The sequence below is a fragment of the Cricetulus griseus genome, chromosome 6 (assembly GCF_003668045.3).
Source record: "Cricetulus griseus strain 17A/GY chromosome 6, alternate assembly CriGri-PICRH-1.0, whole genome shotgun sequence".
Taxonomy (NCBI): domain Eukaryota; kingdom Metazoa; phylum Chordata; class Mammalia; order Rodentia; family Cricetidae; genus Cricetulus; species Cricetulus griseus.
In genome coordinates, this window is record NC_048599.1 from 94,553,209 (window position 1) to 94,566,162 (window position 12,954).

Consider the following 12,954-nt stretch of genomic DNA (forward strand, 5'->3'; position numbering starts at 1 on the left):
AGTGTTCATACAGAGTAATTGCAGAAGTGTGTTCTGCAGTAGTTCTTTAAAGTTCTACTCAATATTGGGCACAACTATGTCAGTGTATAAAACTTAAACAAACCATTGTTTCATGACATATATATATATATACATATACATATACATATACATATACATATACATATACATATATATATATATATATATATATATATATCTGCATCATGTGTGTGCCTGGTGCCTGAGGAAGTCAGAAGAGTTATTGATTCCAAACCCCTGGAATTGGAGTTATGGATGGTTGTAAACTACCACTTGTGTGCTGGAACTCAAACCCGGTTCCTAGGCAAGATCAGGAAGTGCTCTTAACTCTGAGCCATCTCTCCAACCCAGAAATAAAATGATTTTGAAGGATGTAATGGTTTGATCCTCTTAGATCATGATTTTTCCCAAGATTTGTGCCTGGAGAACAGTCATTATAATTTCTTTATCTTTAGATCTGCAATTACTGACTTTAATTAAGAGCTAAAATTATTAATAGAACTACATGATTTGAAAGCATTTCTAATAATTTTTACACACTTTTCTCTTGGCCTCTTAGCCTAAACTATTGGTGAAGTATTTTTTTTTTTTCCCCTACTCAAACTCAGGGAAAGTATTAGCTTAAAGTAGATTGGCTGACCAAAATATTGCAGGTACAGGAGGAAAAAAATTGGAGTAATAACCAGTGATTCTGCAATTCAAGACTGTGCTATATTTTTTAAAAAGCTTGTCAGATCAGTCAGTTCTGGGCAGCTGAATTATGGTAAGAATGTTGTAGCATGAATTGTCTTTGATCTTCATAATAAAAACTCAGAGTCAGCTATTGGGGTTAAAGCTGAGAGATCAGAGAAGCAGAGCAGCCTGCTACTAGAAAATTATCACCTCTACCAATGCTCAGACCGAAGGGGCGATCCTGTCCTCAGACTAACTGCTCCTCAGACTACACTGCTCCTCAGACTGCTGTCTCAGACTGCCATGAACTCCTGTCTCCTCCTGCCTTATATTCCTCTCTCTGTCCAGCCATATCCCTTCCTGTCTCCACCTCCTTAGGGCTGGGATTAAAGGTGTGTCACTTCAAGTGATGAGATCACCTTTGTGTGAGCGCTGTTTCTCTTTTAGACTGGATCAATTTCTTGTAGCTCGGGATGGCCTTAACTAACAAGAGACCCATCTGCCTGTTTCCTGAGTGCTGGTATTAATGGTGTGTACTACCCTGCCTGGCCTCTATGGCTAACTAGTGTGACTGGCTTTGCATTCTGATCTTCAGGCAAGCTTTATTTGTTAGATCATAAACAAAATACCACTACAAAATGTAGAATTTTTTTATATATTGCCTTGACATCCTTCTAGAGATATATCTTCTGGTATTTCGATATTAAGATACGGGATTGTATTTGGGTCATGCAGGTTAGTGACTAAACCCTTGATTGGCAGGCCACTTTGTTTCTCTGAAGCTCTTCTGTTCAGGTAATTTCTAAAGTGTTGGTGCCTTTGAATACAAGAATTGCCCCAGAAATGTTGCTTCTCCTCCTCTCTTATTTTTTATTATTTTGTTGTTTCTTGATTTTGTTAATAATCTTTTATGAATAGGTAGTGGGATTTTGAGAATGCTTTTTTTTTTTTTTAATCTTTTGAGTTCTTGGGAAAACATGTAGCTTTTTTTTTTTTTTTTTTTTTTTCTTTTTGGGTTTTTTCGAGACAGGGTTTCTCTGTGGCTTTGGAGGCTGTCCTGGAACTAGCTAGCTCTTGTAGACCAGACTGGTCTCGACCTCACAGAAATCTGCCTGCCTCTGCCTCCTAAGTGCTGGAATTAAAGGCGTGCACCACCACCGCCTGATGGAAAAACATGTAGCTTTAAGCATGTAAAATTAAGCTGTGGTGTGTAGTCTTAGCTTGTGGAAAGAATTGAAAAGGATTTCAATGGTAGGTTACTTGAAAAAATTCTACCAGATCTAGTATGGTGTTTCTAGTCAAAGGCATTTATTTTGCGACTTAAATAATATGTTTTCTGGAAATCTGTTCCTGATGATAACATTTGATTTGGTTTTGTGAGAAAATTAACATACAGATGTTGTATTAGCAATATGAAGGTAAAGTTGGAAATCCACATAGATTGAAAGTTTTACTTTAAAAGTGAGGAGATGTGATTTAGAACTGGGTTCTTGGCGTTGAGATAAGCATTTATATGTATATCTTAATATTATGTCCACCTATAAGATAGGTAGTAATAATACCCTTAGTTAAATCAGATGGGCTTTGGACCATTTGAGCAAAAAGGCACACATCTCTCTCCCTCTCTCCTTCCCTCCCTCCCTCCCTCCTTCCCTCTTTTCTTTTCTTTTTTTCTGTACTGTGCATCTGTACTGGGGGAGGGGTTAGGGGTGTGTTCAGCCTGCTGAGTTACATAGCCAGCCCACCAAAGTAGCATTCTGGCTAATCTGGCTAGCCATCGGCGCTATGGATCTCTCTGCCTCTAACCTCCCCCAGTGCTACACAGGGCTTTTACTTGGTTACTAGGATCTGAACTCATGTCTTTATGCTTGCACAGCAGGGACATTGACCTTTTGTTAACATGTTTAGATTCAATCTTTGTTATGAGCCTTTCTGGATATATTAGTACAGATGGTTTTAGTAGCTAAGTGTAGTGATGTTTGTAGTTTTATAAAAAAATCTCTACTTCTAGGGTGACTAATCAAAAGTAAAGGATTAATTATAATTTTGATAGCATGAGATGCTTTCAAATATATTGACAATTTCTGTTCTAAAACAATAGTGGGGAAATTAATCTTTATAGACAGATTTTTGGTCAGTTAGATTTTTCTACTGTGGTAGTATTATGTGAAAACCATAACTGAGTTAAAGTTAGAGCTCCTTGCTAGTGTGTATCTTACCAGGGTACCTTAATCAGATCATAGTTTAGCTTTTCTTGTACTTTTCTTTTTTTTTTGAGTATTCCTCATATAAATATTATTAAATTAAGTAAATATGTTAAGTAAGTTGATTTTAGAAAAAGTAGAATGGAACTTTTGTGCATCCTTGTATTTGTATTAGGTTTATTTTTTTTCTTTAATGTTCATTGTATGTGACATACACCCGAAAGTTCTTCACACCCACAAACATTCCACACCCATGTAGTGAATATATAGAACTTTTAAGGACACATTGTAATTATTGTCTCCAGTTTAGTAGAAGAAGACACCAAGAGATGAAGGGTAAAATCATTAACTCATGGTTTTATAGCTATTATATGACCTAGCCAGGACTTGATTATGGGCACCACTGTTTTAAAACTCGGTTTTAGGCCATTGGGATATAGTGGTAGAATATGCTCTTAGCAATTTTGCATTCCCAAGTTCAATTCTCAGCACCAGAAACATAAATCTATATTCTTTTTGTAAGTAAAACAAATATAGTATGTTGACCTAGGGTAAGTGCTAGAAACAATGTGGTTGAGAGAGGGACTCACAGTTAAAGAAGTTAAACTAGATGTGCTGTTTCTAGATACCATGATGGAGACCTCCCAATGATCAGTCTCCATAGTAGACTTCTGCTTAGGTGACTGTCGTATTCTTTATTTATTATAGCCATTCCTAATAACGGTGTACAGTTTTGAGCACTTATGTGCCAGGCACTTTGCTTTGTTAAATGCTTTACATGGATTACCTAAGCTCTTCAAACCCTCATAATGACACTGTGAGGTAAGTACTCTTCCTTTGGCCTCTTACAGGAGAAGGAACTGAGACTAGGGAATGTTATAAATGTGAGGCCTCAGAGCTATTGGATGGTAGAGATCAGAGTCTAACTGCTTAGTAGAGTCTGGTGTCACATCTCAGGGATGCTCTCAGGTATGCTCACTGAGCAGCATGCAAAGAATAACTCAACAATTTCTAAAAGAAGTTATGTATAATTTTATTTGTCCCCTGAACTGAAGTTCCTTTTTTATTCTGTTTTCAGTGTAAGAAGAGCTGTTTATGTACAGATTTCTTTTGTGATTTTGGGAAATGGGTATTGTTTTATTGATAGCTGCCAATACTGTTAAGTACTTGAATTTTTAAATAATTAGAATATAAAAGATACATATCATGAGAAGTCAATATATTGATTCACTTTAGGATTTTGTGCTGTCTTAGACATGCTTTATATAAGAAAATGCTAATCTGTAGCTATTTTTAAAGGGCAGTTTCTTAGTTATGTGAGCCTTGGTTATGTGAGTCTTGATTATGTTACATATAATATCTTGAAAAAAGATGACAAACTACAAGACCAGTCTATAAGAAACTATTTCAAAGAAATTATAGTCTGAGGAAAAGTCAGATTATCCTAATATTATGTAGAAATGGATTTGCATAGTAGCCTCGTCAGTCTCATTAAAGGTTAAGTTCTAAATTTAAAAAATGTTTGATCTAATTATACTGAGAATTGGTACTGCATTCCCATTTCCATTTATAAAAGTGGGAATGTTTTTATTGGCTTTCTTTATTTTATACTTTGGATTGGAAGCTAGGTGGTATTTGAAAAATAGTTTCAATTTGAGTTGAAGTACAAAGTTCAACCTGTAACAATTCATTTTTATTCTTGGCTACCGTTTCTTTTTAAGGTATGTAAAATTTCACTAATGGTTTTGCTCCTATTTTTATAGCTGCATGTAGTCTTTATTTTTCCTTCTTTCTAGTGTTATTTTAAGTTGGTTTAGAAAGACCCCTAAGATACTGACATGGTTGTACACTTACACAGTAGTATTTAAATCTATATGAATAGTATAAACTATATAAACCTATTGTATAATAGAACCTGCTACTTAAGTACGTTATAAATTGTAGCACCATACAGTTCTCATTTTGTATTGTTATTGGTAGTCTGCAGTGCATAAGATTTTTACTGAAAGTATGTCATAGTTTGACAATCATTGTTTACACGTAATTTTCTCTCTTTTTATTACAATGCTTCCCCAGCAAGGACAAGTTTGGAAGGTTTGCAAAGCTTTTCACCTTCCCTCTGCCCGCTTGCCCGCTTTCAGATCAGTCTCATGTTTCATAACTTCTCTTTCTGTAATCCACAACATAGCCATAGTAAACTAGAAGGTCAGGTTACAGTACTGTATCTCCTCACACACAGCAGACATCACTGTAGTAGCATATGCTTTAAAAATGGAATAAAAATTAAGGATGATGTGATTTTTAATATTTCCCTAAGAGAAAGCATCTCACATAAGCAGTTACCTGTTACATACTGTACTGTTGATACTTGCTGTTTGTATAGTGCTTTCCAGGTCACTTCAGACAGAGGAGCTTGCACTGCTGATATGGTCAGATGGGGACATTTCCATATCCCTTGCTCTTGAGAGAGAGGACAGGCACAGGTGCATTGCTTGAGGTGCTGCTGGTATGAGGGAACACAGTGTTGTAACGCAGATGGCCAGAGAAGCAGGCAACACGAGTTAGGAGTACAGACCAACTTACTTCAGTGGTAACAGCTTCCAGTTCTTCTGAACTAGGACTCTTGAATTCAAATGTTGACAGTGAGTGAGGAAAACATTTTGGAGAAGACATTTTCAAAAACATAAACCTTCATTTTATAACACTTAGAAACATTTCTAGGACTTAATATTTGATTTTGTAATACTTTATTAGCTTCAGATGAATACAAACCTACCTCAAACCAAAAAGGTTTTTCATTTTCTTTTCCTTTTTTTAGGTTTGAGCTTTTTCCTTCACTGCTGTTCTGCGCTAACTGCTTTAAAACTTTCCATGCGTTTTTTTCAGTAGAAGAACATCTCTGTACTGTCTCCATCGCATATTTCAGCTGTGACAATCCCTGCACTTTGCCTGTTCATTTTATCACCTGCTCACCAAAACAATAAATCTTTCTAATTTCTGATTTCAGATTTGCTATTCTTCCTTGATTTTAGGAAGATACATTTCACTTTTTTTCATTACTGTTGTTTTTTTAGGCATGTGGAGACCCCAAGGCTAAACCATCCTACCTTATTGATAAAAACCTGGAATCTGCTGTGAAATTCATAGTCAGAAAATTTCCTGCTGTAGAAACGCGCAACAACAATGTAAGTTGTCCCCATTTTCTACTTGGCGTCACCCATCTATGAGAAGAGTGATGTTCTGTGGAGTATTGTATCTCCCATTCATCTAATGCTGTGTGCAACATTTGATGCACACCTTGCTTGATTTTAGACCTTGCTTAAATGCTTGTAAAGGCAGTATTCTTATCTCTGAAACTAGAAAACCTTCTAGCTGATTGTTAAATCTTCATTTCTTACACTATTTTCTTTGAAGTTACAACAAGAATAGTTAATGTATAGATAAATAGCACCCCAAATGTGCATGTGGTTACTTGGGGCATCTTGTTATCCTTATATCATTAACTTAATTTTCTTTTGAGGTTGGCAGTGGTGTTATAGAGCTTTATGGCTTTGGTAAGCAGCTGTTTTTACTTTTAAGATGTATTTGCTTCCCTGGCACTTACTTGGTTTCTTGGGTTGCAAAAGCATTTCTGAAGTTAGTGAGGTTGTGGTACTAGGGTCTTTCTTCTCGTATTAGTTCCTATGGAATTTTTCTCTTATAAAGTTTGGTCATATTCAGTCTTTCTGGTGTGTTTTTTTGGGGGGCAGTTTTTATAGTAATCTTATGAATAGCCAATTCTAAAATTTTGTTTTACTGCAACATATTTATAAAAGTTTTATTGACTTGGAAACAAGTCATCATTTTGCTTTTATTTTTCCTTTGATATTCCCATACCACAACCCTTGTTTCTTTTTTGCTTTATATAAAAATTTATTCTAGCAGTTTCCCCTTATGAGTGCCCCAGTCTTGAATCTATTTAAAAGATACATTGTCATGTTTTAGCCTCAAATGATATGTGATTATAGAAGATTTATATTTTCCTTGTTGCTAATATGTAAAACATTTCAATGTGGAGAGGTACTTTTAAAACGTCTTGGTTTGATTTTCTTCTGCCTTTTAAACACTTTGTTAAAGTCTTTTTTTTTTTTTTGGAAGTTTGGGTTGGTGAAAATCTTGGTTTTATAAAAGAGTGCATTGGTATTTTATAATTGATTGTATAAAAGCATACAAAGAGACCCTGATAGAAAAATTTTTATTCAGAGTACACACTTTAAAAATACAGTTATTTAATGTGGATAATTAAAAGGAAAAAAAAACAGCATGATGGTATTACATTGATAATTTCCATACAACCAAAATTAAAACAAAGTGCACAGAAAGCATGTATTCATTTACATTGCATAGTAAAATATTTGCATAGTCTGCCGGGTGTGGTGGTGCACTCGTTTGGGCAGATGCAGACGCAGCTCTTGGTGACAGGTTAGATTGGTCTAATAGGGTGGTCCAGGCCCCCAAGACTACATAGTGAGACTGTCTCACAGTCTCAATGGAAAGGACAAGGTGTTAGCTATGAACATTAATTTGCTCTTCTTTCTGAGAGATTATATACTCATCCAAAATGACAAATGAAAATCTATCACTTAATTCAGTATGTATTTGTTCCTAATGAAGTGACAGAAAAGCTCTTAAATTTAGCATATGTTAATTTTCATATGGCACATATACTGAATGTAAGATCTTATTAGGAGCTGATTAGATATATATTAACTGTTTAATATTAATAAACATTTTCTGAAAGAGCCAATAAATAATTCTTACTGTTCTCAGTATGCTTGGCAAACTGCTTATAATAAAAATGCTTTGCAGATCTTAGTTCTTTAATAGTTTCTCTTCCTTTTTCAATATTAAAAGCATGAAATTGAAATTTTTGATAAACATTTTATTTAGAAATATTCCATATGCCATACAATTTACCTCCTAAGTGTAAGGACTAGGGTTTTTAGTATCGTCACAGAATAATTCTGAGTCACAGGTACCATACTGTTGGCCTGGCACACATGAAGTAAACTGTTGATTGATTTTTAATGTATTCAACAACTCAGTCAGTTTTAGAGCAGTTAATCACCTATAAGAAAATCTGCTTCCTGAGCATTCAGGATCCCTGATTCCTGCCAGCCTCCCAGTCCTAGGCAAGCACTGATCTACTTTCAGTGTCTGTGCCTATTCTAGAACTCTTATGTAAATATAATCATGACATATAATACTTTGTGACTGGCTTCTACCATTCAGTACAGTGCTTTCCAGGTTTATCCAAATGCTGGTGGTTTCACACTTCTTTTTATTATGAAAATTATCCCATTGTGAATATAAAATATTTTATGGATTCATTCATAAGTTGATAGATGTTTATATTGTTTTTACTTTTCTTGACCATGAATAATAGTATTGTGAACATTTATGTGTGTGATTATGTGCATATATATATGTATGTGCTTCACTTTTAATGCATATATTTATGAGTAAACTTGCTATGATATGTATTTTTTCTGTGTTGAACCTATAAAATTGATACCATGATGTTAACTGTTAGGACTATATGTACAGTTTACTCTGTGGAGCCTGTTTGTCATATGCTTTTACAATTATTCTATGTATGTTATTCTGTGCTATCTGTTTTTTGTTTGTTTTTAAATACACATTATATTATGTATTGACTCTTTGAGAGGTCTTATCTCAGCTTTGGTCTGGGTCTGCTAAAATATTGATGATAGACTCCTAGCTAGTTTAGATTAGAAAATAAGAAGTTGAGCTTTGTAATTATTTTTCACTTCCATAAAATTAGTTCATGAAGGCTACATGTTTTATTGCAGCACTCAAGAGGCAGAGACAGGTGAATCTGTGAATTTGAGGCCAGCCTGGCCTACCAAATGATTTTCAGGCCATTGAGGGCTATATAGTGAAACCCTGTCTCAAAACAAAAATTAGTTAATGAAAGTTTAAAGATTTGAAGGACAACAGTGCCTGGAGTTTATAGGAAGTGGCAGATTTTTGTCTGCTCTATACAGTAGTCTTTGTGCCACAGAACATGCTTATGCTTACCCCACAATTGGCACTATTTCTGCTTTGATTCATGCTTTAAATAATTCTTGTCCTCCACTTAAGAAAAGAAACTCAAGAATAGAGATTATTTTAATACAAATTAAACGTGTTTTTTCAAGTTTCTAAAGTAAATTATGTAAGTAAAGGGTTATTCTTACAACATTGCAGCTAAAAATATTTCTGGTTTTGGTCCCTTTTTTTTATAACTGGCCTCATCATCTCTCTAAGCTTTTTAACTCTGTTGGAAGCTGTGAGCACAACTTTCCTGTGTATATCAAAGAAAGCACTGCTGTTGGCAGCAGGGTGGTGTGTAGGGCAGCCTTGTTCATTGTTTTCATTTTTAGTCTTATTCAGGACCCTTTGTCTATTAATTTTGGATTTAGGGTAAAAGACTGTACTAAAGAATGAGGGGTGCCCCATCCCCAGCTATAATGTTAAATTAAAATGCCTTATATACTTCAAAGTAAGCTGATGAAATGAGATTTCATTACAATTATGACATACCAGGTTTGTAATTATAGAAGCCACTTATTTTGTCTTCATATGTACTGGGCTGTGCATTTTGGTATATTTCATTCATTTATTTTTTTAAAGATTTTATTTATTATGTATACAATGCTCTGCCTGCATGTATGCCTGCAGGCCGGAAGAGGGCACCAGATCTCATTATAGATGGTTGTAAGCCACCATGTGGTTGCTGGGAATTGAACTCAGGACCTCTGGAAGAGCAGGCAGTGCTTTTAAACACTGAGCCATCTCTCCAGCCCCTAATACATTTATTTTTAAACTGTCCAAGTTATTGAGCTATTATTTTTCATTATCTTGAAAGTTCAACTGTGGAGATGTCCCTATTTCTCCTACATATCTGAAGATCTGTTATGATCCAGTATGAGGAATGCACTAGAAACCCATTTAAAGCAATACTACTTTTTATAGGAAAAAATTTAAATCCCCACATTGTCCATTTCAATTTAAAAAATCTTGCTATTTTTTTCAAATAATTTTAACTTAATTTTTTCTTCTGTTTCTTTCTTTGTATTTACATCTAAAATCTACGTAGTCATTTTAAAATAAGAAAATACTACCCTGTAATCCTAGTTCTTAGGAGGTAGAGGCAGGAAAATCCGGAGTTCAAGGTCATTCTCAGTTAGTTACAAGCAAGCCTGGGCAACACGAAACCATGTTTCAACAAAAGTGAAAAAAAAATCAGTCATTAAAATTTTCCTATTGTGCATTTGCATATAATATTTTGATTTTATTTCCCATTGTAATTGGAAAATAATAATCACTGACATAAATGTGTTGAATATATCTTTGGGTCTAAGAACAAAGGGCATTATTGATGAGTAGAGGGCAGCAAAGGTGATATAGGGATTCTGGACCAGAACACAGGCAATTGCCAAAATACTGTGAAGTCATTTTTTTTTTTTTTTTTTTGTTTCTTTTGGGTTGTTTTGTTTGTTTGTTTTCCCAGACAGGGTTTCTTTGTGTACCCCTGGCTGTCCTGGAACTTGCTCTGTATGTAGACCATGGCCTCAAACTCACAGATGTCCACTTGTCTCTGCCTCCCAGGTGCTGGGATTAAAGGCATGCCCCACCATAGCCCAGCTGAAAATCATGTTTTCAACCAAAGAAGAATATTTTAAGTTATGGATATTACTTCTTAGGGCAGCACAATATTATAAAAGGCTATGCAACAATTATTTTCTGTTTAAACTTGCATTTTTAAACAGTTTTTGTTTTGTTTGTTTTTTTAATCCCTGGTGCCTGATACTAGAGAACATCAAATATTTTGTGAACAAGCCTATTTAGTACCAACTTTAACTTGTATTAAATGCTGCGTTGCACTTATATCAGAACCCAAAATCTTTTTAAGAATAAAAAAAGTCCCAGTGCATTTTAAAAAGTAAAATTAATGCAACTCTCATAAGACTGTTATAGAGTTCCTCAAAGTAACCTTGTAAAACAATAAGATTCCTAGCTTTAAAAATGTAATGAGTCTAGTTCATATGGTAGTGTGATATTGGAATAGATATAGGACTGCCCTTGATATGCCCACTGTGTGAAGGAGTTAGAAGGAAATGATAAATACATTTGATTCCTTCTTAACCAGTCCTTAAGGAGCTTTTCTTGTTTTACCATGATTTTTGTTATAAGAGTTGTATGGTGGTTAGAGACTGAACTTTGGAGTCAGAATTTGAGGTCACATACTAGCTAAGAGATTCTAGGCAAAATTATTTAGTATCTGAAGGCACCATTTTTCATATGTATAAAATGAAAAAAATCCCAACTGAAGGAGTTCAATATATCATAAAACATTTAGCACACTGACAAATGGCTTTTAAAATGGTAGCTGTTGTTTATATTACCTCCTTAACTCCCTGGTTTACTTCAAAACCAGTGAAGTAGATTTCTAAATGATCCCCCCCCCCCCCACCTCCACCCCCAGATATCCCACTTTGGCTTCTATGGCTTTGATGAAACAACATGCTATTTTCTATGATTGGAATGTCTGCTATCCTTTGAACAACTCCAAGTTGAACACCAAATTTTGTTTTTAACATTGAACAATATTCTTTTTTTCCTTCCTATTGTGTTTCCTGCCCTGAGCCATTATCATATATTTTGGTTGTTTAAGCTCTTATCTTTGTAATCTCTTTTCACTTTCATAAAACATGAAGCTCGTTATTTGGGGCTTGTCTTCAACTCTACAGTTTCATGAAGTTACATCATTCAGGTATATGTTATCTGTTTAAACAAGTACTGTCATCATAAGCCAAACACTGATAGATTTTCTAATCTCCTACTTGCTATTCCTTCCATTCTCCAGCAGGTGTAGTAAACCAAACCAGTATTTTTCCCTGACACCTTAAATGTCTGTCTTTATGGACCAAACCATTCACTCATTTTTAAATCTCTGATGTCTAGGAGGTATAATCTCTGATGTTTAGGAGATACAGGTCAACAAATAAAACTTTGGTTTAGAAGGAATCACCATGATATACAATATTACATACATTGTGGCAGTGTACTTCAGTATGAGTGTATGTATTCCCTGATGGGAACTTGATAGAATGTATACAACATGTGTTAGGCTTGAGGAGCCCAGTAGAAATCTGAATGGAAACACTGGCAACAAATTGCACATTTCAATCTAGAACGCAGGCTGGAGTTAGGGGTAAGCTAAGAATCAAAGAGAGCTTTGATTTGGGGGATTTTAAGAGACTTGAGAAAGTGCATTAACCATTGAGGAAAGAGGGAGAGTGACTTGACAATAGAAACTGAAATAGTGTTCTGACTCAGTTACTGTTAATAATCATAGAACTAGATTATGATCAAGTCAGTGTGTGCACTTTATGTCACTGTAGGCTTCATCAGGCAATCCTAAGACGAAGAGAAGGACCAGAGATAATTGTAATGCTGGACCATTTAAATTAAGATGGATAAGAAAGGAATTAGGATATGATGATGAGTGACAGTTAAAAAAATAATAAAGGTAGGGGTGGGCCTGGAGAGATGGCTCAGTGTTTAAGAGCACTGGCTGCTCTTCCAGAGGTCCTGAGTTCAATTCCCAGCAACCACATGGTGGCTCACAACCATCTATAATGAGATCTGGTGCCCTCTTCTGATGTGCAGGCATATGTGCAGGCAGAACACTGTATACATAGATAGATAGATAGATAGATAGATAGATAGATAGATAGATAGATAGATAGATAGATAGATAGATCTTTTTTTAAAGGTAGGGTGAATAATCAGGGGCCACCCGAGTTCAGAGTTCAGAAATTTGGTGGAGGTGTGTATATTCTCTTCTAATGTCATCTGATGTATACAAGCTTTCCAAGAACAATAGATGTCCAAAAACAACTAAAAGAAGCCAAGATAACTTGAAAGATAAATTTATAGTTTTGGTTTTTGGCTTGCCAATTAAGGAAACTATCATTCTGCCTTGTCAGTATACACCCCAGATAATCCA

The 12,954-nt window shown here is 35.1% G+C and overlaps 1 protein-coding gene across 2 annotated transcripts in view; it reads left to right on the top strand.

The window, feature by feature from the left end:
- Positions 1 to 12,954, top strand: part of Nckap1 (NCK associated protein 1) — a 73,554-nt gene that overhangs the window by 6,920 nt on the left and 53,680 nt on the right. For both annotated transcript variants that reach the window (XM_035447177.1, XM_027420070.2), the window contains exon 2: positions 5,972 to 6,082. In XM_035447177.1, coding sequence (XP_035303068.1) covers positions 5,972 to 6,082 — 111 coding nt within the window. The remainder of the gene's footprint in view (positions 1 to 5,971; positions 6,083 to 12,954) is intronic.